The sequence below is a fragment of the Myotis yumanensis genome, unplaced genomic scaffold (genome assembly GCF_028538775.1).
Source record: "Myotis yumanensis isolate MYYU_CA2020_CCGP unplaced genomic scaffold, mMyoYum1.0.hap1 SCAF_8, whole genome shotgun sequence".
NCBI lineage: Eukaryota > Metazoa > Chordata > Mammalia > Chiroptera > Vespertilionidae > Myotis > Myotis yumanensis.
This window is the reverse complement of record NW_027223759.1, coordinates 76,096,132-76,121,760: the sequence shown is the minus strand read 5'-3', so window position 1 is coordinate 76,121,760 and position 25,629 is coordinate 76,096,132. Positions and strand designations below refer to the sequence as shown.

The window sequence follows — 25,629 nt, the reverse complement described above, 5'->3', positions numbered from 1 at the left end:
AAATATTGAAAATTATATATTGTCCAAATGTAGGAGACTGAACAAACTATAGTACACACATGTACAGATACCTAGGAGTCAACCTTGATTTCTTTCTTTCCTGTCCTCCCTCTTCCTTATATTCAGTCTATCATCAAGTGCTGTTGGTTCTACCTATGACATCTCACAACCTCATTCTATTATTCTTGCCCAAGTCACCGTCATTTCTTGCCTAGTCTCCTTACTATCATTCTTGACCCCTTAAGTAATTCTCTACACAACTGCTAGTGTGGTTTTTCCTTTAAAAGAAAAACATAAATCAGACCATATAACAGACTTATTTTAAAAAGTCCAATGGCTTCCTATGAAAATTATAAAAATCTAAACTCTTGATCATGGCCTACTTATCTGGCCAACTTTCCAGCTTCTCCTACCTCTTTCCCCCGTGTTCACAAACTCTGCCACAAGCTCTTTCCTGCATAAAATCAATAAGGAAACATCAGCTTTAAACAGCACGTTAGACCAGAACATTCCATCCAAAAGCAAAATATGCATTCTTCGCAAGTGCACATGAAACATTCTCCAGGAAAGATCATATGTTAGGCCACAAAACAAGTCTTAATAAATTTAATGAAATTTAAATCAGATCAAGCATCTTTTCCAAACAAAAGAGTATGAAAATAGAAATCAATTATAAAAAGAAAACTGGAAAATTCACAAATATGTGGAGATTAAACAAAATACCACGGAACAACCAGTAGTATAAATTCCACTCCTCATCTCTCACCAGGACTATTAAAATAATCTCTTATTTATACCCCTGACTCTGGGCTTAGTCTGATAAAATCCAGCTGCCACCCTGTTGCCAGAGGAAAATTTCCAAAGTACATATCTGATCATATTACTCCCTCTCTCATAATTTTTCATGAACTAAAGTAGTGGTTTCTAGTTTGGGGGATTTCCTTGATCAATACCTCCCCCTTTTAAAAATTGTACTGATATATCTAATAAAGCACACCTCTCATTTTAAATTGCAATTGCTACCTTCACACTAAACTGGGACTTCCTTGAGAGCAGGAACAAGCCTTCATTCACTCGTTCCCATGCATTCAACAGTACTTTTTGAGGGCCTGTTATGTACCAAAAACCAAGTTAGGTGCTGGGATAATATAAGTAAAAATTAACATGGTTCCTGCTCTCATGGTGCTTATAATCTAGTTAAGGAAACACTTATCAAGCAAGTAACAAATCAACATAAAATTGCTACCAAGACAAGAGCTATGAAGGAACACAGAGTGTGTAGAGAGCTTATAATAGGGATCTGGCCTAGTCAGAGTTGGGAAGAGACTTTTCAGAAGAAGTGTTGCTTAAGATGGAATTAGGAAGAGGAGACAAGAGCTAAAAGAAGAAAGGGAAGAGTATTGGACAGAGAGAAAAGCATAAATGAAACCCTTATGGCAGGGGAGAACATAGCAAGAAATAAGACCATTAAGTCTAGAGATAATAAAGCAAGATGTTCTTGGTATAAAGTGGCAAGATCATGTGGGGTCAAAGTCAATCGAGGAATTTATCCATCAGAAAGCAATGAGGTTTTTAAGGAAGAGGTGACATAACTAGAGTTGAATTTTTAAAAGAACCTTCTGGCCCTGAAACAACACTGTTTATACCCAGGATCTTGGAAGTCTCTCAAGGAAAATAACTTTTTCAGCCCTTTCTCTCCTTTGTTATCTAGTGTAAGTACTTCTTCAAAATAAACCCCTGACAAAAAATCCCAGCACCATCAGATTCCATAGGACAAGCATGCCTAGCCATCCAAGCATTCCTCCTCCTTTCACACAACCCTTCCCCATCTCTTCAATCTCTCCTAAAAAGGAAACCAGCTTTGACTCAACTCAATTTATATTATCCAACCAGAAAACTTGAGCCAATATTCAAAACAATTACTTAAGATTAACTTAATTTAAATAAATACCCACTTTATATTTGACTTAAAGAGACAATTCTTACCTTAACTAATAAAGAATTTTTTTAAAAAACATACAAAAACTAAGGATATCTGAATAAAGAGGGGCTTTAGTTAATAACAATGATCAATATGGATTCATTAATAAAAAAAAAAAGAGACAATTCTGAGGCTTTTGCCTCAATCAAAATAGAACAAAAGTGGGTTGACGTTTCCATTTCTGAATATAGAACACTGCTCACAACCTAATAAAAAAATGTAGTTTATTTTTGAAAAGTCAATACATAAACACATTAGGAGAGTTCAAGATCAAATTCAAACTGTCTCCCCGAGGAACCAATTATCTGTGTGTGTGTGTGTGTGTGTGTGTGTGTGTGTGTGTGTTCTTGCAAAGATAGTCTACAGTTATACAAATACTTACATGTACATATTCCTTTGTTCATTTTACCTAAACAGTAACATCTTGCTTTTTCCCCTCCTACTAAATATCTTGGTGCTCATTCCACATATAAGCTGCCTTCATTTTTATTTTTTGTAAGCTTCTATTTATTTATTATTTCTCAGTTACAGTTGACACTCAATATTTTTTATATTCGTTTCAGATATACAGCATAGTGGTTAAATATTTATGTAACTTATGAAGTGATCCCCCTGATAATTCTAGTACCCACCTGGCACCATACAAAATCTATATATATAAAAGCCTAATATGCTAAGTGTCCCTCCAACCATTCAACAGGTAGCTATGACACACACTGACCACCAGGGGATAGACCAGTGATGGCAAATCTTTTGAGCTCGGCGTGCCAGCATTTTGAAAAACCGTAACTTAACTCTGGTGCCATGTCACATATAGAAATTTTTTTATATTTGCAACCATAGTAAAACAAAGACTTATATTTTTGATATTTATTTTATATATTTAAATGCCATTTAACAAAGAAATATCAACCAAAAAAATGAGTTCGCATGTCATCTCTGACACGCGTGTCAGAGGTTTGCCATCACTGGGATAGACGCTCAACGCAGGAGCTACCCCCTGGTGGTCATTGCACTCCCACAGCGGGAACATCGCTCAGCTGACCAATGGGCACCAGAGCCCGAGCTCATGGCTGGCAAGCACAGCTGTGGCGGCATGAGCCTCTCCAACAGACACTCCACCTGCATGCCCCACCCCAATGCAGACCAGGACTGGGATCAGGACCAGCATCGGGACTGACTGAGCACGAGCCTGCGGCCGCTTCTCAGTCACGGGCGCGCCGGTATGGCCCTAGGACAGGTGTGTGAAGACCACAGCAGAGCGGCAGGCGCAGCAGGGCTGGGATGAGTGGGAGCCACGTGGCGCACAGCCCAGGCTTGGGCTCCTCCTCAGCCGTCTGCCACTTCACACACTACATCCATCAGGGGATGTAGGACTGCCAGTTTCAGCCCAATCCCCGCAGGCCAAGCTGAGGGACCCACCAGTGCATGAATCTGTGCACCAGGCCTCTAGACATTACAATACTATTGACCACTAGAGGCCTGGTGCACAAAATTCGTGCATGGGGGGAGGGGGTGTCCTTCAGCCCAGCCTGCACCCTCTCCAATCTGGGACCCCTCGGGGGATGTCCAACTGCTTGTTTAGGCCCGATCCCTGCAGATTTGGGCCTAAACCAGCAGTCAGACATCCCTCTCACAATCTGGGACTGCTGGCTCCTAACCACTCACCTGCCTGCCAGCCTGATTGCCCCCTAACTGCTCCTCTGATGGCCCGATTGCCCCCAACTGCCCTTCCCTGTTGGCCTGATCTTGCCCCCAACTTCCCTCCCCTGCCAGCCTGATGGCCCCCAACTGCCCTCCCCTGCCAGCCATCTTGTGGCGGCCATCTTGTGATGACTTGAGGGCATTGTGTGAGGGCATGAGGACCACCTAGGCATTTATTAGTATAGATAGTCCCTATGCTGTACTGTACACCCACATGACTATTTTGTAATTACAATCTGTACTTAATCCCATCTCTTTTTTTCACCCAGCCCCTCAACTGACCTCCCATCTGGCAGGCATCAATTTGTTTTCTGTATCTATGTGTCTGTTTCTGTTTTGTTTGTGTAATGGTCTATTTTAAGTTGATAACTTAAGTTTGAACACATCCTTAAGTTCTACATTTTTACTCCTCCCACCCACCCCTATATTTTATATTTTTGAGATCACAATTTACATCTTTTTATCTTGTGTACTCAGTAACAAATTGCTGTAGCTATGTTACTACTTTTGTCTTTTAACCTTCATATTAATTTTATGTGATTAACCTTTACGATATTAGATTATTCTGATTTATACTACAATAACTAGAGGCCCGGTACACAAAAATTTGTGCACTCGGGGGGAGAGGGTTCCCCCAGCCCAGCCTGTGCCCTCTCGCAGTCTGGGACCCCTCGGGAGATAACGACCTGCTGGCTTAGGTCTGCTCCCGGGTGGCAGAGGGCACGCCCAACCCCTAGGTGCAGCCCCTGGTCAGGCTCAGAGCAGGGCCGACTGGGGAGTTGGGGCGCCACCCCCTGTCATGCACAGAGCAGGGTGGATCGGGAAGTTGCAATGCCACCCTCAGTCACACTCAGGGTAGGGCCGATTGGGGGGGTTGGGGCACCGCCCCCTGTCACACTCAAGGCAGGGTCGATAGGGAGGTTGCGGCGCCACCCCGTCATGCACAGAGCAGGGCCAATCAGGGGGTTGGGGCGCTGCCCCCTGTCACTCACAGAGCAGGGCCAATCAGGGGGTTGGGGCGCTGCCCCCTGTCACACACAGAGCAGGGTTGATCAGGGGGTTGGGGCGCTGCCCCCTGTCACTCACAGAGCAGGGCCAATCAGTGGGTTGAGGAGCTCCGCCCTGTCACTCACAGAGTAGGGCCAATAGGGGAGTTGGGGCACCACCCCCTGTCACACACAGAGCAGGGCAGATCAGGGGGTTGGGGCGCTGCACCCTCTCAAACTCAAGGCAGGGTCGATAGGGAGGTTGCGGCGCCACACCGTCATGCACAGAGCAGGGCCAATCAGGGGGTTGGGGCGCTGCCCCCTGTCACTCACAGAGCAGGGCCAATCAGGGGGTTGGGGCGCTGCCCCGTCACACACAGAGCAGGGTCGATCAGGGGGTTGGGGCGCTGCTCCCTGTCACTCACAGAGCAGGGTCGATCAGGGGGTTGGGGCGCTGCCCCCTGTCACTCACAGAGCAGGGCCAATCAGTGGGTTGAGGAGCTCCCCCCTGTCACTCACAGAGTAGGGCCGATAGGGGAGTTGGGGCACCACCCCCTGTCACACACAGAGCAGGGCAGATCAGGGGGTTGGGGGGCTGCACCCTGTCACACTCAGGGCAGGGCCAATGGGGAGCTTATGGCTCTACCCTGTCACACACAGAGCAAGGCCCGTGGAGGGGGGTTGGGGCGCCACCCTCTATCACCCACAGAGCAGGGCCGATCAGGGGGTTGGGGTACCGCCACTGTCACACTCAGGGCAGGGCCGATGGAGAGGTTATGGCTCTACCCTGTCACACACAGAGCAGGACCCGTGGCGGGGGGGGGGGGGGGGGGGGGGGGGGTTGGGGCACCACACCCTGTCACACACAGAGCAGGGCCGATCAGGCGGTTGGTGCGCCGCACCCTGTCAAACACAGAGCCGCAGGGCGATCAGGGGTGGGGAGCTCCCCCCTATCAGGCACAGAGCAGGGCTGATCAGGGGGTTGGGGCACCTTCCCCTGTCACGAACAGAGCAAGGCAGATAGGGAGGTTGTGGCCCCGCCCCCTGTCACACACAGAGCCGCAGGGCGATCAGGGGGTTTGGGCGCTACCCCCTGTCACGCTGATCCCAGTGCCGGGAGACATTACCCTTTTACTATATAGAATAGAGGCCTGGTGGATGGGTGGGAGCCGGCTGGTTTGCCCTGAAGGGTGTCCTGGATCAGGGTGGGGGTCCCCACTGGGGTGCCTGGCCAGTCTAGGTGAGGGGCTGAGGGCCGTTTTCAGGCTGGCGGGTGACTGAAGCTCCCAACTGCTCCTTTTTTTCTTTTCTTTTTTTTTCTATTCTGGGCCAGCTTTAGCTCTGAGGCCTCAGCTGCTGAAAGCAGGTTTCTGGCCTTTACTTTCTGTATTTGATACAATGTTGCGGGCCGGCTGGCTGAAGCCCGGCTGACTGAAAGCCAGTTTCTGGGTTTTGTTTAGCTTCTATATTTGCAACATAGTTGCTTAGAGTTGCAGCTGAGAGGCCGGCAAGTCAGGTGGGGAACGTTGGAGTTCGCCATCACTGGAGCAAGCAAGCCTCCCTGTTCGCTTCAGTGCATGGCTGCCGGCTGCCATCTTGGCTGACAGTTAATTTGCATAAGGATATGCTGATTAGCCAATGGGAAGGGTAGCGGAATGACACCAATTTGCATGTTTCTCTTTTATTAGTGTAGACTAGAGGCCCGGTGCACAAAAATTTGTGCACTCGGGGGGGGGGGGTGCAGAGGGGGTCCCTCAGCCCGGCCTGTGCCCTCTCGCAGTCTGGGACCCCTCGGGAGATAATGACCTGCTGGCTTAGGCCTGCTCCTGGGTGGCAGAGGGCGGGCCCAATCCCTAAGTGCAGCCCCTGGTCAGGCTCAGAGCAGGGCCGATTGGGGAGTTGGGGCGCCACCCCCTGTCATGCACAGAGCAGGGCGGATGGGGAGGTTGCGATGCCACCCCTAGCCACGTTCAGGGTAGGGCCGATTGGGGGGTTGGGGCACTGCCCCGTCACACTCAAGGCAGGGTCGATGGGGAGGTTGCAGCGCCACCCCCTGCCACGCACAGAGCAGGGCCGATCAGGGGGTTGGGGCGCTGCCCCCTGTCACACACAGAGCAGGGACCATCAGGGGTTTGGGGAGCTTCCCCCTGTCACGCACAGAGCAGGGCCTATCAGGGGGTTGAGGAGCTCCCCCCTGTCACGCACAGAGTAGGGCCAATAGGGGAGTTGGGGCACCACCCCCTGTCACACACACAGCAGGGTCCGTGGGGGGGGGGGGGAGTTGGGGCGCCACACCCTGTCACACACAGAGCAGGGGCCGATCAGGAGGTTGGGGCGCCGCCATTGTCACACTCAGGGCAGGGCCGATGGGGAGGTATGGCTCTACCTCGTCTCACACAGAGCAGGGCCCGTGAGGGGGGGTTGGGGCGCTGCCCCCTGTCACACACAGAGCCGCAGGGCTGATCAGGGGGTTGGGACGCTGCCCCCTGTCACACACAGAGCCGCAGGGCAATCAGGGCGTTTGGGCGCTGCCCCCTGTCACGCTGATCCCGGTGCCAGGAGGCCTCGCGGCTCCGCTGATCCCGCCCGGCAGGGTCACAGATCCGGGTCCCAGACCGCAGACAGCCTTGCCTGCTGCCGCCTGCCTTCAGTATGCAAATTAGCCGCCATCTTGTTGCTTCAGGGTGGGGGTCCCCACTGGGGTGCCTGGCCAGTCTGGGTGAGGGGCTGAGGGCCGTTTTCAGGCTGGCGGGCGACTGGAGCTCCAAACCTCTCCTTTTTTTCTTTTTTTCTTTTTATTCTGGCATTTATTTACCTTCTATGGCTGTCACTGGAGCTGAGAGCCGGCTTTCTCTCTGAGGCTCGGCTGAAAGCAGGTTTCTGGCCTTTGTTTTCTGTATTTGAAACAATGTTGCGACTCCAGCTCTGAGATCCCCGGCTGACTGGCAGGAGGTTTCTGGGCTTTTGTTTATCTTCTATAAATGTTACTATGTTTCCAACGTTGGAGTCCTCTGTCACTGAAGGAAGAAAGCCTCCCTGTTCACATCAGCTGCCTGGCTGCCGGCCGCCATCTTGGCTGACAGTTACTTTGTATATACTCACTGATTAGCCAATGGGAAGGGTAGCGGTCGTACGCTAATTACCATGTTTCTCTTTTATTAGTGTAGATTATCTTTGCCTGTGAGATTTATACTTTCATATTTTTTGTTACTTATCAGTGCCCTTTCCTCTCAGCTTTAAAAAGTCCCTTTAACATTTCTTGTGAGGCCAGTGTAATGGTGAACTCTTAGCTTTTGCATGTTTGCAAACTTCTCTCTCTCTCTCCTTCACTTCTGAGGGACTTTGCCAGGTAGAGTTTTCTTGGTTTGGAGTTTTTTTCTTTCAGCAAAGAAAATAGCTAAATAGCATTTCATTGCCTATCCTCCTATCTAATAATAGAGAAACATGGTAATTAGCCATACCTCCGCTACCCTTCCCATTGGTTAATCAGGGCGATATGCAAATTATCTGCCAGCCAAGATGGTGGCCGGCAGCCAGGCAGCTTTAAGTGAACAGGAGGCTTGCTTGCTCCAGTGACGGAGGAAACCAAGGTTCCCTGCCTGCCGCTGCTGGGCTCTGAGCTCCTGAAGCAACTGCTCCAAAAGATACAATGTTTCAATTATAGAAGCTAAAAGATGGCAGTTAATTTGCATACACTAGCTGTGAGCAAAGACTGACGACAACATGGAGGCCAAGCAGTACAGAAGGGAGCTAAGTAGAGGCCGCAAGGACAGAAATGGAGCCAAGGCTGCGGAAGTGGGAGGCAGGAGGTGGGAGGGCAAGCCCAACCACTGTGGCTGGGAGCATAAGGGGCAGCGGCTGGGAGCGTGAGGGCAAGCCCAGTCCAAGCCACTGGGATTGGAAGGGCAAGCCCAGCCCTAGCGACTGGGATCGGGAGGACAAGCCCAGCCACAGGGGATGGGTGCGGGAGGGCAAGCCCAACCACTGTGGCTGGGAGCATAAGGGGCAGCAGCTTGGAACGGGAGGGCAAGACCAGCAGGGGCTTGAAGTGGGAGCAAAGCCCGCCTCAGCGAGTTTCGCTCCCTTCTCTGCTTTGGTCCAGCCACAGGAAGCCCTATTCTTGCAGGAATATTCCTGCAACGGGCCTCTAGTCTATATAATAAAAGCCTAAGCGACCATTACAGCAGAACTACCAGAAGGACTGGTCGCTATGATGCGTGCTGACTTCCAGGAGGCAGATGCTCAACGCAGGAGCTGCCCCCTGGTGGTCAGTGCACTTCCACAGGGGGAGCATTGCTCAGCCAGAAGCTAGGCTCACGGTTGGCGAGTGCAATGGCGGTGGCAGGAGCCTCTCCCTCCTCCGTGGCTGCACTAAGGAGCAGCCAGCCAAGCAGTAAGGAGCAGCAAGCAGCAGGCAGTAAGGAGTGAGGGGTCCTGGACTGAAAGAGGGTGAAGGCCAGGCTGAGGGACCCTCCTGCCACGAGTACATGAATTTTGTGCACCGGGACTCTAGTATGTATCATAATCATCAAATCCTCAAGTCATACTAGTAAACAATCATGTTTCCAGTCTTTTGCAATTATAAACAACTACGGAGAATACCCTTATGATGTGATATTGAATGTTTTCATATGCTTATTTCCCACCTGTAAATCTTCTTTGTATCTGCTCACCTCTTTTGCACATTTTTAAATGGTTTCTTTACTTTCTTATTGTTGAGTTTCATAAGTTCTTTGGATATTTTGGATACAAGTGCTTTATCAGACATATAATTTGCAAAGATTTTCTCCTTGTATTTTCACCCTCTTAATAGTATCTTTCGCAGAGCAGAGGTCTTTAATTTTAATGAAGTCCAACTTAACTTTTTCATGGATAATGGTTTGGTGTTTTATCTAAAAACTCACTGACAAACAAAGTCACCTAGATGTTCTCTAATGTTTTCTTCTAGAAGTTTCATATAGAGTTAACTTGGGGGAAAGGTGTAAAGTCTATGTCTAGATTCTTTTCTTTTTTGCGTATGTCTAGTTGTTCTAGCACCATTTGTTGAAAAGACTGTCCTTTCTGCATTAAATTGCCTTTTTCAAAGATCGTTGACTATATTTGTGTGGGATCTCTACTCTGGTCCACTGATCCAAGTGTGTTTTCTTTTGCCAATATAAGCTGTCTTTATGACTGTATCTTTGACATTGGGTAGCAGTCCCAACTTTTTCTTTGGTATTATTTTGGCTATTTGGGGTCTTTTGTCTTCCCGTATAAACTTTAGAATCAATTTGTTATCTATAAAATAACTTGCTAAAATTTTGATTGGGATTGCATTGACTCTATAGATCAAGTTGGAAAGAATTGATATCTAAAGATTGTTTTCTAATCCATGAACTCAGAATAGCCTCCCATTTATATCTTCTTTTATTTCCTTAGAATTCTGCAGTTTTCTACATGTAGATCCTGTACATATTTTAGATTCATACCTAAATATTACTTTTTGTAAACACAGTATTGTTTCAAATTTCAGTTGCACAATGTTGATAAAGTGTATTAAGCTTGTATTTTTTCTTAAACTTATACTTTATAATCTTGCTATAATCACTAGTTCCAGCTTTTTTAACTGAGAATGTCTACATAAACAATTGTCATCTGTGAATAAAGTCAATTTTACTTTTTCCTTCCTGATCTGTTTACCCGTGACTTCCTTTCTTTTTCTTATTGCATTATCTAGGGCTCCCGATACAATGTTGAAAGGAATAGGGAGTGGAGATATCCTCCACTGAACCAGGAACGCTTCCATTCTCACCACTGAGGATAACGCTATCAGTTGGGTTCCTAGAAATGCTCTCCAGCAAGTTGAGGAGGTTCCCTTCTATGGCTTGTTTGTTCAGTTTTTCTCAGGAATGTGTTGGAGTTGGAACTTTATAAATTCTGCGGGAGGCCAGCGAGGTAGGTAAGAAAGACAGTTGTTTAGACAGCGATTCAGAACTGCCTACTGCAACCTAATCGATAGCTGGATAGTGTAATGGGGACAGACAGGGTCAGGATGGAGCATCGGAGCCCCCAAATGATGGCCAAAGCCTGGAGCCTGAATCAGGAACTCAGAAATAGGATCAGTTGCCTTTTAGAAGCAGCCCTGCCTATACTGTGCAGTGTTAACATTTTTAATTTAAAATGTTCATGCACAATATCAGCAGACATGCAATAGGCGTTGGCTCAGAGCCACAGACCTGCTCACGCCGAATGGAGCTCTGCGGTGTTTCTTACGGGGACTCAGCGATGGAGCTAGCAGATCTGAGCAACGTTACTCTATTACCTACTAGAAACAGCATTTTTACGCAGCCTCTCCCGCACTCTCTGCTTCTCCTGACCTCTCTTAAATCACAGCGGGCTGGAAAAGCACACTCTTGACAGGGACTCGGAACCTAGTCCAGAAAGCCAGCTCCTCTAGTTACCAACAGCATGACGTTCGGCAAGTACTTGGAGAACAAAACGGAACAGCCGACCGCGTACTGGTAGCTGCGGGATTCAAACCAGATAACGTTGGGGAAAAGCGCCCGAGCACGACGCACACGTGGAGGGTTTTTCCTTGTGCGCTCTTCCCCGTGCAGGCCCTTCCCAGGACCGCCGGGTGGGCGGCCTCGGTCCTGCACACGGTAGTCGGGAGCCTCCGAGTCTACGCGGACCAACGTTAGAGAAAAGTGCAGGTTGTGGTGGGTCGCGGCGACAGAGGACGTTCTCTCTCGCTTTTAAAGCGCCGCCTCGCTCCCGGCCCATGAACCCGCTCGGATTTCGGAGCCCACGGCCAGGCCCCACAACAGACCCGCCCAGCCGCGAGCCTGCCTGCCTCTCGCCACCCGACCCCAGGGCCACCCCTTCCGTCCCCTCCTCCCGCCCCTTTACCCCACCAACCCCAGGCCCGGCATGCACCGCGCCGACCTTTCCCTTCCGCCGACCCCCACCTTCCGGTGTCTCCAAATGACAAGCGGCGCGGAGCATTGTGGGTCCGTACGCCTAGCGCGGCGGGGGCCGAAAAAAGAAAGCAAACTACTAGCGCGAGCCGGCCGGGCGGCCCCTGCGCACGCGCACGGCGGCGACGCGGGGTGGAAAGAGGCGGTGCGCGGCCTCGGGCGAGCGGAGTGGGGCGGGGCCGCGCGGCCTTGGCGTGGAATCCGCGAGCCGGGAGGGGAGGGGGCGGCCGAGGGAGCGGGCGGAGGAGGAAGTGTCATGGCGTCGGGCCGTGGAGCTTCTTCTCGCTGGTTCTTTACTCGGGAACAGCTGGAGAACACGCCGAGCCGCCGCTGCGGAGTGGAGGCGGACATAGAGCTGTCGTACCGCCAGCAGGCGGCTAACCTTATCCAGGAGATGGGACAGCGTCTCAATGTGTATCCTTTCCTGTGCCTGGCCCTCCACTGCTCACGCCCGGTCCCCACTCCTCGCCGGGTCTCCGGGCCTGGTGCCCCGCGAACATGGCGCCGCTCCTCCCGTGCGCCTCGGCCGCGCCCTCAGGGAAGGCCGGCTCGGGCCCGGGTGGCCGCGAGCGGAGGGAGGAAGAGAGGAGCCGGGCATGCGGGCCGGGGGCCGCGCGTGGCGGCGGCGGGTGGGAGTGCCGCCCGGCGAGGGGGGCATCGCAGGGGTTAAGGCCGGAGAGAGGCGGCTGCTCGGGCTCCGGTCCGAGAAGGAAGGAAGGGGTTGGGCGGGCGGGTTCGCGATGCCGGAGGGCGAGGCTCGCAGCCTCTCCCCGCGTCCTGTCCTCGCTCCTCCGCGGCGGGTCGCGGGTCCTCGGGGCGCACCGGGGTCCCTCGGCTCCCGGCGTGGTTTTGTGCGAGCGCGCGCGCGTTTCGACTGTTTGACGTCGAGCTTAGTCGTAGCTGCTGGTGATCAGTCCCTTCTGGGCTCGTCTGTTGATTTTCTTCCTGCTTCTAGTTGGGGTTTGGGTGAACGGGAGGGATTGGAGAAGGACCGCAGACGGGGAATTTCCCATCAGAATTGTTTTCCTCGGACGTTTCCTCAATGTTGCGTTTCAGCTCACAGCTTACGATAAACACTGCGATTGTTTATATGCACAGGTTTTATATGTACCATTCTTTCACCAAGTTCAATAAAAATGTAAGTACTGTTTTATTGTCTGTTCGTACTGCAACCAAATTTTAACTAAGCCGATACGCCGGGGGTGGGGGGAGGGGGAAATAAGGTTTTTGACTTTACTTTTGGGTTTAGTGTCCAAAGTGAACAGTAAAGGTAAATCTCCTGATGAACATTTTGCTTCATTTGTGATGACAAGCCTCCAAGACTGTGTCGGGCTCTACCAGGTCGTTTGAGCTGAAAGATAAAAAGAAACATTTCTTTGATACTCAAAGGATTATTAACTCGGTGTTCATTTAAATTTTATGCCTAAAATTTCAGTAGTCTCAGATAGCAATGTGCAGTGTAATTTGGGCACGTCTAGTCATTCTGTTGTACATCTTAATTGTATTTGGACTCATTGTTTCAAATGTTGTGAATAGGGCTTCATTGTAACATTAGTTTGAAATGACCTTTTGAAAGAATTAAATGTTTGCAGGAATAGTTCACTTGCTAACACAATAATTCCTGTTTATCACGCATTAGCATTAGTTGTCTACTTAAATTTTTGGTGATTCAAACATCCAGTCTTGCTGCAAACATACCATGTCAGGGGTGTGTGTGGGTGTGTGTGTGTGTAATTTTGGAGTAAAACTTACCCTACAATACTAAGGCACTGATTTTGAACATTACCTGTAAATGTTGGCACATTTAGTAATGGCATTTAGTTGAAATTTTTATTTTAAGTTTTGAAAGATGTGAATTTGGTGTCTGTTCTTTTCAGAGTAGCATGCATATTGTGTTGCATATGTTTTAAAAAATTGCATATTGTTTAGAAATATGTAACTCTACCTTAATTCTCACTGTATTTTTTGGTCTTTTTTTTTTATCACAGCTATTTTTAGAATGCTATTCTGAAAGGTGTGTATAGAAAAATGGACCATGGAAGACTATATACTATTTGTGGATTGTCATTAGGATCTTTTTGCTAAGAAAAGCCTTTGAAAAGGTCCTTAAAATTTTGTTTTGGATTGGAAAATTGGAAAGAAAAGCTTCATAATTTAGATTGATTCTTATTTTCATCTCTTTGATCATGTCTGATTTGGTTTATTAGATTGGCATATAGGTTTGTCTTGAACAGTATGTATTTGTATCCATTTTGGTCTCTTGCATCCTTTGTTTCTTCTACTTTTTCTCTTTTAAATTTGTGTGATTCTTGATCTGTTTCCATTTTCCTAGTATTTCTTGTGCACAGAACTTAGGTCAATGATGGTGTTATGAAAGAGAGAGGAAGTCTTTTTGGTAGTAACATTTACATTGAGAGAATTAAATTTATATTTAAATTGTCTGCAATGGCAGTAGTGAACTAATGCATACTAATATAAATGTGGCTTTCCTTAAGTAGCCCTGGAAAATGCTTGTAGAAATCACAAGGCAAAATAGTTTGGAAATTCTTTATGTGGCTACAGATGTCCCATTTGCTGAATCAGGCTTACTTTTCTACAACCAGTAAATTATCTCTCCACAAGTCTACACATATCATTTTGAATCCTCCCTCTTTCATAATTTGTCCCTGTAACATGGTTGGTGTGCTTTAAAACAACCATCTTGCTTACAGCTAAAATTCACAGCTTTAACTTGAAGTTGACTGGTGAACTCCAGGTCACTTGCATTCTAACTTTCACTATTTGATTTAAATGCCATTGTTCAATAAGAAAAGCTAGAATATTAACTTCTATTACCCTATTTAATGTCTTTATATGTGTATGGAGGTGAACTTCAGCATTTTGCATTGACTTGTTATTAACAGGATAATTGAAATCTGGTGTTAATTTCTATTTTGAAAAGTAATTTTGCACCGTTCATATGTAATTGTTGTCTTTTTACCTTTACTATTAAATCAAAAGTGGTTTTAATATCTGTGTACGTACACTTACATCAATTGCACAGCCTCACTCTTTTATCTTTTTTCCCCTATTCTTTTAGGGTGAAGGGGGTGGTCTCAAATTGAATGTGAGTCACTTTTAAATTCATACTCCCCTGTATCATTGGGAGAAAAAAATTTTTAGGGTTATAATGGAATGGTATAGTAGAGTAAACTTAAAAAAAGCATGAGTCCTCACAAAGTAAACTGAACACCAGTCAGTAAATTAAGCCCTAACAGGCTTACATTATAAGATGCTGGGGATAAGCTTATTTAATTTTATAATCAATATTATGCATTAATTATATTTTTACTGTTTTTGTGGAGTCATTTTCCCACATTGACAAATTTAAAAAGTAAAAATCCTATAAAATTCAAGTGCTATTTTATTGAAGCATAAAATTAGTTTCAACATGTTTGTGATCCAGAAACTGATTTATCATTGAATTCTATTGTCATTTTACCTTGTAGAGTTGGATCACTATCAGCAGTAAATTAATTTTATGTGTAACCTAGGTAGATAAATCTACCCTTTGCTCACTGGACACAGTGAGGTTTATGTAATTGGGGTTAGTAATTAAAGAATGTCTTTGCTGGATCAAGCTCAAGATAAATCTAGTAAAGTATGAAAGCCCTGGCACCAACAGTGCCTCCAAGGTGTATACTATAGTAGAGCATCTTCCCGTAGGTCAATCTTAAGAGTAGATGTTGACCTAGCTTCTCTTAGAAACCCTGCTCATTAATTTGGTTAGACAAGTTTATGATGCATTTGTTTCTTACGTTCCAAGTCTAATGAGTTCTCTTAAGATGAGGTTGTAGTAAAAAGCACACTCTTCTGAGTATTTTGTTGGCGACGGTCTGTTGTCATAGCACTCACCCTCTACTTTCCTTAGTTCCTTTGCCTTTTTTGAGCTGCAGCAATCAAAACTATACATAATATGCCAAATTTAGGTGATTTAGGTGAACTGTAACTCTCTTTAAGGTCCCAAGAGTACATGGTTGGCTAAGGACAGTATTCAAGACTTGTGATTTTAAGGAATGACTTATAAGAATGAATGCATCATTTATCTCATGTCTGAGTTTGATTTTATACATTTAAGTTTGGTTGGTTGGTCAGCTTCTACACATAAGCAAATTTGTATTTGCTTGTGCTAAAATTTGATTACCACTTTTTGCTTACAATATACATAATTTTTCTCAATTGATTTGGCTCTTGCCTAGTAGATAGCATTTGAAAATTGGAGGTTCTCTTATCTATCTAGAAAAATGCTCACTATCTTTGTTCTTTGATAACATTCTCCCATAATTTTTAATAACAGTCCTTTCAGTAGAAATTTATGATTTTTTTAAGTTAATGTTAACCAGTTTATACCATTACCTTTTGTGAAAGAAAACATTTGGGGGAAATTGATTAGCTAAAGAGTCTTATTTAAATTTTTATTGTGAAAGCCCTAATTTTTCTCAAAGATAAGAACGTAGATAAAGTTAAATATAAAAACGCCTCCCTAACACACGCTCTCTAAAACTATAAAGAAAGCAATGTAAAGGGCAGGGTTTTTTTGTTTGTTTTCTTTCTCTTTAGCTTTGCTTACTGTTGTATTACCAGTACCTCTCATAGAACAGATATTCAGCAACTATTTGTCAATAGAATGGATCTAATCTTTTTTTTTTTAAATCCTCATCCGAGAATATTTTTCCATTGATTTTTTTAGAGAGTGGAACAGAGAGACCGACGCTCAGTCCCAAACTGGCTAGGGTGAATGGGTCTAATCTTGTTGCCTGCAGCTTTATTAATGAATCCTTACACATTTTCCTCTATATATATATCCTCCCCACAGACACACAATGTTTTCTTTCATTATTGAAAACTAATGCAGGCATGTGGTAAATGAAATCGGTACAAAAAGAGATATTATAAACCTTTCAATCCCAGTGTCTAGGCCCCCTGCCCTTCAGCATTGGCTGTTAACAGTATTTGTGTGCCCTTTCAGAAATACATTTTGTTTGTGCAGGCATATATGTACATATATTTATTTTTCAGCACAGAAAAAGGTCCCTCCCATACCCCAGTTCTTAGAACCAGAACACAGCCTCATATAAAATTGGATTCATCCTAGTTGGGGTTAGGTGTGGCTACTTCTGGGGAAGTAATTTTTAAGTTGTACCAGAAGGGGTAGTATAGATTGACCCAGTGGATCAAACTGGCAGTGGTTTAGCCGACCAAGGGACATTTGACAATGTCTAGAGACGTATTTTCGTTACCATAATAGGTGTGAAAGGGGTACTATTGGCAAAAGTTACCTGATCCAAAATGTCAGTAGTAGTGAGGTTGCAAAAACCCCACATTAACCAGTCCTAAACAGTTAAGTTGAGTGAAGGAGACTGAAACTATGTTATTTTCACTAAATTAATTTTAAGTGTTTGGTAAATTTCATTTGTTCAGTAAGAAATTGCCTATTCATCTGTAATTCCTCACGGACCTTAAGAACAAAGAACACATTTGTAATTTTTTTTAATTGAGGGTGTTAGGGAAACTTTGATAAAATTTAAAGTTTATATTTAGTTTGTTAATAAATGTTGCCTTTTTGTGAAATACTGTTCTTAGCCTCTTTTTGAGTTTGTTACGAATTTGACAATTACTTACAAAATTTATTTTTTCTAATTTGTCTTCTAATATTGTTATTCTAATTTTAATTATGTTTTGATTTTGTTAAATCTACCAACCTTTTGCTTTATTTTATTACCTTTATGCTTTTTTGGAGATAAATGTTCCCCATATTTATTTACTGATATGGAAACAGTTCTTGGGTTTTTATTGTTTTTGTTTTTTTTCTTCTTAGGTTTATGTTGGAATGTGGTTCCTACATGTTTGTTTGAAGTTGATGTACTCTTTTTTTTTTTACATGTGTTTTTATTGATTTTTTGAGGGGGGGGGGGGATGGGAGAGGGAGATGGAAACATCGATGGTTATCTATCAGCTGCCTCCTGTACACCTTCTACTGGGGATCAAGCCCGCAACCTATGCCCTGACCAGGAATTGAACCAGTGACCTCTTGGCTCGTGGGTTGAAGTTCAACCACTACGTCACACTGGCCAAGCAGTATACGCTTTCTTAATTCAGATAAGGAACATAATCATAAAAGCTAAACACTTTATCGAAACACATACCAACAGAGTGACAAAAGCAAAAATCACAGCCAGATCTAGACTCCATAGTTCATGCAGTTATCACTATGTCTCCCTCAAGAATCTATTTCTAGAAAGCTCATCATAGCACTGAAATTTCTCACTGAAAGTAATATGTATAAAGCTTTTGTGATTCACCAACTACCTGCATCAGAATTATCAGGATGTTCATTAAAAATATGCTTTACTGGCCTGGCTGGAGTGGCTCACTTGGTTTGTGCATTGTCCTGTGCACTGAAAGGTTGCCGGTTTGATTCCTGGTCAGGGCACATTTGTGAGTTGCAGGTTCGATCCCCAGTTGGGGCATGTATGAAGGGCAGCTGATCGATGCCTCTCTCTCTCTCTCTCTCTCCCTCTCTCTCTCTTTCTCTCTCTCTCTGACCTCTAGTGAGGATTAAAGAATAATAATAACATAAAATAAACTGTGTAATCAGAATATTTGTGGTGGGACTTGGGATTCTTTAACAAGCTTCCCAGGTGATACTGATGGCTACTCAACTTGAAGACCCGTTTAAATTTTGCTTTTTTCCCCTGTGTGTCTCATAATCCATTGTTAATGCTCTGGTTTTGTGAAATCTGAGTGGTTGTTTCTATTATAGCTCACTTCTACTCTGCCTTTTAATTTAATAAAAGCAAATTAGTCCAAGAATAGTCTTATATTAAAACTAGAGGCCCTGTGCAGGGGTTCGTGCACAGGTGGGGTCCCTCAGCCTGACCTGAGCCCTCTCACAATCTAGGACCCCTTGGGGGATGTTGGACTGCCGGGTTTCAGCCCGATCCCTGCCTGCCTACAGGGATGGGGCCAAAACCGGCAGTCCGACCATACCCCCCACCCCCGCCCGAGGGATATAGCATTGCTGAAGTGGCAGGTGGCTGGGGAGAAGCCCCAGTTGGGGCTGAGCACAGCTCCACAGCTGCTCATCCCGCCCCGCTGTGCCTGCCACCATCTGGTAGCAACACAGCTGTGCTTGACAGCCATAAGCCCAGCTATTGGCTGAGTGGCTCTCCCCCTGTGGGAGCGCACTGACCACCAGGGGGCAGCTCCTGCATTGAGCATCTGCCCCCTGGTGGTCAGTGCACATCATAGCAACCAGTCATTCGGTCCTAACGGTTACTGAGGCATATATATATATATATATATATATATATATATATATATATATATATAATATTCATTACTACAACTGTGAAATACTGTATGCTGTCCAGTAGAACTTTCTACAATAATGGAAATACTCTGTATCTTTGCTGTTTAAAACAGTAGATACTAACCAAACACATGTTTCCTTGATTATACATTTGAGATGATTAGAATAGATGATTTCTAAATTCTTTTTTAACATAAATTGCATGGATGAAAATTTAAGAACCACTGTGTAACAGGCACTTTATTTCAGCTAAAGTATTCTTCTTCTGAGAAAACAGATGCAGTTACTGAGTGACTTGTCCAAATCTAGCAGCCATTATGTAGTTGGCATTCGAACTCAGATCTGTTGCCTAATCCCATGCTGTATTTTTCTCACTTTTGTCCTACCCTAATATATGTTTAAGAAATAGGGCACACTAATAATTGATGCCAGTAATTTCTGAGGATGAGTAGACATATAATGAAAATACTCTTCGATTTTGATTTTACCTCATTGGACAAAATCCAATAAAGTCCTTTTTTGAATTAGGCCCCTAATTCCTCTTTCAGCCATATTCCCCCCCCCCCTCTTTGTTTTTCCCCCCTATGTGGTGCTTTCTCCATTTCATGTGTTTATGGTCTGTCAGGTTTTTATGACTCAGCTAAATTACAACTGTTTCATAAAGTATTCCCCAGATAACTCCACTCTTTCACTTCTAAATTTTTATCTCTGGTTTTATCATTTAGGTCCTATTCACATTCCATTGTATTCCATCTGTTTGGTGTCCTTTAGTGCTGAGGGAAAACCATGCATATATGAGGTGAAGTGTTTATAATTATAAAATACAATAAACATAAAACCACCAGATGTATAGCTTAGTGAATTATAAGGCAGATAACCTTTTTATCCCCACTCAAGTCAAGAAACTTTGCTAACTACCCCCAGAAGTGCCTCCATGTGCCCCATTTTGCTATCAAACCCTCCCCTCCACAAAGTACCAGTATTCTTATGTTACAGTAATCACTTTTTCCAGTTCATTTATACTCTATCACCCAACTTTGCATTCCTAAACACCATAGTTTAGGCAAGACTAAGGTTTGATCGGTCTTTTAAGTCTCAATATACAGGTTTCCCTTCTGTCCCTTTCTTTCACCTAAGTTTTAATCTGTTGAAGGACCTAGGGCATTAGATCTGAAGAATTTCCAACTGTCTGGAATTTGTTCATTGTATACTCATGGTGTGGTTTATCATGTTTCTTTGTTCTTGTATTTCCTGCAAATTGCCATTTGGATCCTGAAATTTGATCAGATTCGTATTAGATCCCTTTGGCAAAAGTACAGGTGGTTTTGTGTTCTTTCAATAGGAGGCACCTAATGTCTGGTTGTCTCTCTTTTTGTGGTGTTAAGCAGCTATTGACATTTGATGCCTACATTCTTTTCATTCATTTTGATACTCTAATTCTATCCTTCTTCATTAATTAGAATATTTTTATAATGAAATGCTGTGATTCATATTGAAAAGGCAAGGTAAATATTTGTTTCTTGCCCTATATTTACTACCTTGTTGAGGTGTAATTCACATACCACATATTTCACCTATTAAAAGTATACAACTGAATGTTATTTTAGTTTACTCACAGAGTTGTATATCAGTTTTAGAAATTTTCATTACCCAAAGAAGAAACTCCATACCCTTTGGCCCTCTGTCCCAAGTCCCTCCAACCTATTCTGGACATTTCTTATAAATGGAATCGTACAGTAATGTGGTCCTTTGTGACTGGCCTCTTTCACTTAGTGTGCATTTTCAAGGTTTGCCTGTGGTATAGCATGTATCAGTACTTTATTTTTCTTGAACTACCATTATACCACATTTTATATACATTCATCAGTTAATCAACATTGGGTTGTTTCCACCTTTTGGCTTATTATATTGCTGCTATGAACATTTATGTAAAACTTTCTGTGTGAACATGTCTTGCTTTCTCTCGATTATATACCCAAGAGTAGAATTGCTGGACCATATGGTAACTCTATACTCCAATAATCTTGGATAGCTTCCTCATTATCTGTTATTGCAAGGTATTCCAGGCTCATTTGTACATTTTCTGCTCCACAGCTGGAATGGCCATTTCTTTAAAAAAAAAACTTGCTTTCTTTTAGTAGCAAGTGGTATTTCAAGATTCCAACTTGGACACTAGGGTCTTGTTTCTAGGCATCTTTAATGAAAAGAGAAAATACATAGTACGTTAAATATATAGTCACTGTGCACATCAATACATTAAATTTTGTTTACGCATTAACGTGAAATATACATTAACTGGGCTTTTTATATATTTTTATTTTAATATATAAGATACCTCAGGAATTCATTCTGATTCAAAACAACATTACTTTTTGTTAACCTCTTTTATATTACCTCTGCAAAAGGTATGACCTTTCTTTCACTCCAAAAATCTTAGTTAAGTCTCAGAATAACAGTACTACCACCACCACCATATTTACTGAGAACACTTAAATGATTTTGCTTTGCTCTTGTTTTTCATCCCTGGTTTTAATTTACATGTCTGCATTATCTTAAACAGCCATTACAAAACTCTTTTAATCCTCATTTAATCTTGGTTCTGCATGTAACTATATATTGTTCATTACCAGTGCTTATGTTGAAGTCTATATTTTCTGATAACCATCCTAATGGCTATGAAGTGGAATCTCATTGTACTTTTGATTATCATTTCTCTTACGGCTATTGATGTTAAGCATCTTTTAATGTGCTTATTTGGCCACTATGTCTTTTGGGGGAAAGTGTCTATTCAAGTAGACATTTGTCCATTTTTTTAATTGAGTGTTTTTTGTTAAGTTTTAGGAGTTTTTTATATTTTGGATATTAACTCCTCAGGTAAGATATTAAAAGGTTATCTTTAGTCACTTCAGGAGTTGATTCACTAATTTCTAATCACTACAATAGACTATCATTTAAATGTACTTCATTAGGGTTAGTCCTTCTAGGAATAATTAATATACTTGAAGTTTATTCTGTTGAACAAGGAGAAGAATCTATCTGGGAGAGTTTATTTATAACATGAAAAAAGCATGTGATATTTTTTCTTGATTTTTTTTTTTTCAAATTGAATCTGAAAAGAATACCTATAAAAAGTTTTCCAAAAAGCTTTATGGTTATTCTCAAACATGGTGCTCCATGTGCCTAATTACAGGGATATTGACTTATGGAGCATATTGACCATGTATTACATGAGTCTTTATAAAGTCTCCTTGAAGCAGGTTTTTCTTTTTCAAAAATTAGATGATTCTAAAATATTCAAAGCTTTTCCATATACACATGCACACACATACATACATGTGTCTGTTAGTACTAATAGTTCAAATGCTTCTATGGTGGCATTAGCTCATTTGTCCCAGAACTAAGACAGTATTTTGAATGTTTGCATTGACCAAGACACATAAAGTTCTCTGTATAAAGATTGACTTTTTGTCATTTATAAATTGACTTTGAAGGCAGTTAGAACAGGAATTCTGAAGATGTTTTTAGTATATAAAATTGGGTAATTTTTTTAAGTAAACAAATTCCATCACTATACCTTACTACCCTATAATATTTGGAGGTATTAAACTTAATATTTTATACTTAAATAAGTTATGGTTCTAGTTATAAAGCTGACATATTAAGTACCTATGTGATCGCATTTAAGGAAATATATGCAATGTGAAGCATTTAATACATTTAGATCTGTTTTAATGTAATTTTAATGAATTTTATATTCAGAATGCCAACTATAGGTTTAAACCTATGCTAATATATATGTCTATATAAACATTAGCTAGGAGTTAATTTCCTACTTACTATGTTAATGTGGTTACTTGAAAATCATAATTACATTACATTTATATTTGACAGTGCTGGTTTGGACTATAAACTCTTAAAAGTAACACCAGGTAACTACTAATGGAAAGTACTGTATAGATGTTTGTATCTATCAACAAATAAATTATAGTAGAATTGACAGTGGAATTTGTTCTATGAGAAAGAGTGCACATTCAAACTAATTTTAAATTGAGGACTCATTTATAAGTTGAAAAAGTAAAAATGGTAATTCTTTTCTGGTCAAGAATCTTAAGATCATGAAAACTGACATAGTTCCACGCTTGGGAAAAAATAGCTGAGCCCTAATGGGATGACTTGGTTGGTTGAAACATCATCTTGCACACCAAAAGCTTTAGGGTTTGATCCCCAGTCGGGGTGCAGGCAACCAATCAATGTTTGTTTCTCTCTTTTCTCTCTCTCTCTCTCTCTCTCTCTCTCTCTCTCCCTCCCTCCCTCTCCCTCCCTCCCTCCTCCCCCTCCCTCTCTTTAAAATCAATAAAAACATATCCTCAGGTGATGGTTTAAAAAACAGCTGAGAGAGCAGGAGAAAGTTCTGAGGATTTGGGAGCAGTCTTTAAATGGTGCTTTGGCCCTGACCGGTTGCTCAGTGGATAGAGTGTTGGCCTATGGACTGAAGGGTCCCAGGTTCAATTCCAGTTAAGGGCATGTACCTGGGTTGAATTCCAGTCAAGGGCATGCACCTTGGTTGGGGGCACATCCCCAGTAAGGAGTGTGCAGGAGGCAGCTGATGGATGTTTCTCTCTCATCGATGTTTCTGACTCTCTATCCCTCTCCCTTCCTCTCTGTAAAAAAATCAATAAAATTGCCCTGACGGGTTTGGCTCAGTGGATAGAGCGTCGGCCTGCGGACTGAAGGGTCCCGGGTTCGATTCCCGTCAAGGGCATGTACCTTGGTTGCGGGCATATCCCCAGTGGGGGGTGTGCAGGAGGCAGCTGATCAATGTTCCTCTCTCATCGATGTTTCTAACTCTCTATCCCTCTCCCTTCCTTGCTGAAAAAATCAATAAAAAATATATTTTAAAAAATCAATAAAATATATATATTTTTTAAAATGGTGCATTGATTCAGAGAGGATTCCAGATTTTTATACGCTCCCCATATCCTTAGGTAGATCCTGTAGTTTTTATTACTATAGTTCAGTGATTGTTGTTTTGAATGCCTAGTAGGAGTATCTATTTAAATTAATATGGTTCATTTATGTAGACTTGAACATAGTTCAAACTATTTTTGTTAACCAAACAAGAAAATTAATGATTTTCTGAAATAATTGCATAAGTCAAAGTGAATGAATTGGTGTTTAAGAAATGGATATAGCCCAGCTCCTGTGGCTCAATGGTTGAGCATCAACCATGGGACTAAGAGGTTTCTAGTATTCCCAGTCAGGACACATGCCTGGGTTTTAGGCTCAATCTCCAGCAGAGGGTGTGCCGGAGGCATGCATCAATGCATTGATGTTTCTTTCTCTCTTTCTCTCTCTCCCTTCCTCTCTAAAATAAATAAAAACATTTTAAAAAGAGAAATGGATATATACTTTATGAAAATGAAACCTAATTTAAATTAACAAATGTGCAATAAAGTTATACATGTTTATCAGTATTATGTTGTGATTAGGCTTTTGGTTTCCTTGCAATTTGTTAGTGTGTGTACACTAAATATTTAAAAGATATCTATAACATTAGCATCTTTTTTAAAACATCTATTAAGATATAATTCACCCACATAGAATGTATAATTCACAGAGTTGTACAGTCATTATAGTGTTGTTTACATTTTCATCCCTAAAGAGAAACCCTGTATAGTGTTGTTTATATTTTCATCCCTAAAGAGAAACGCAGTTCACAGTTTCTCCCTCTCAACCCTGGGATATACCTTTCTCTATCTCTATAGCTTTGCATATTCTGAACATTGCATATAGCTGGAATTATGCAATATGGTCATAGCATAATGTTTCCAAGATCTATCCATAGTGTAGCATGTATCAGTACTTTATTCCTTTTAACAGCTGAATAACAAAAATTCCATACATCATGGGGATATACCTCATTGATGGACATTGGGATTGTTTCTATTTGGGGTCTGTTATGAATAATGCTATTGTGAACATTCGTGTACAAGTTTTTGTGTAGACACATGTTTTCATTTCTCTTTGGTATATACCTGGGAGTGAAATTGCTGGGTTGTATGGTAACTCTAGACCTCAGTAATCATGGAGAGTTTTTTTAACAACATTTAGAAAAACAGCCAAACTGTTTTCCAAAGTAGCCACGCGATTTTATCTTCCTACAAGCAATGTGTAAGGGTTCCTATTTCTCTACCTCTTTGTCAACACTTAGTATTGTCCTTTTTCTTTTTTAATCAGAGCCATCTTATTTTGGCTATCCTAGTGAGTGTAATGTATTTCATTGTGGTTTTAATTTGCGTTTCCATAATGCCTAATGGTATTGAACATCTTTTTGTATATCTTCTCTTGAGAAATGTCTGCTTACATCCTTTCACCATTTTTTAATTTGTGTTGTCTTTTTATTAAGTTGTGAGAGTTATTTATATATCCTGAGTAACAGTCTATTATCAGATACTAGAGGCCCTATGCGCAAAATTCGTGCAAGGGGCTCGGCCTCCACCACCGCAGCAGCCACCTCCGCTTCAGCCCCTGCCACTGTGGCTTCGTCCAGAAGGTCATCCAGAAGGACTTCTGGACTAATTAGTATATTATGCTTTTATTATTATGGATATGATTTTCAAATAACTTCTCCCTGCTATGGACTATCTTTTG

General features: G+C 43.0%; 1 protein-coding gene and 1 long non-coding RNA gene across 6 annotated transcripts in view; one reads left to right on the top strand and one right to left on the bottom strand.

The window, feature by feature from the left end:
• LOC139015355 (uncharacterized) overlaps positions 1–11,720 on the bottom strand; it is a 37,141-nt gene extending 25,421 nt beyond the window's left edge. Inside the window, exon 1 of the long non-coding RNA XR_011472435.1 lies at positions 11,619–11,720. This is a non-coding gene — a long non-coding RNA (uncharacterized lncRNA). The remainder of the gene's footprint in view (positions 1–11,618) is intronic.
• Positions 11,721–11,858: 138 nt separating this feature from the next.
• The window catches only part of CCNT2 (cyclin T2), a 41,785-nt gene continuing 28,014 nt past the window's right edge, over positions 11,859–25,629 (top strand). For 4 of the 5 annotated variants that reach the window (XR_011472434.1, XM_070423091.1, XM_070423089.1 and 1 more), the window contains exons 1-2: positions 11,859–12,041; positions 12,684–12,765. Coding sequence is in view for 4 of the 5 variants with exons in the window: in XM_070423091.1 (XP_070279192.1) it covers positions 11,884–12,041; positions 12,684–12,765 (240 nt within the window). In the remaining variant the exon portion in view is untranslated. Of the gene's footprint in view, positions 12,042–12,683; positions 12,766–19,423; positions 19,778–25,629 lie in introns of those variants that run through there. The other variant, XM_070423090.1, reaches the window with a different exon arrangement.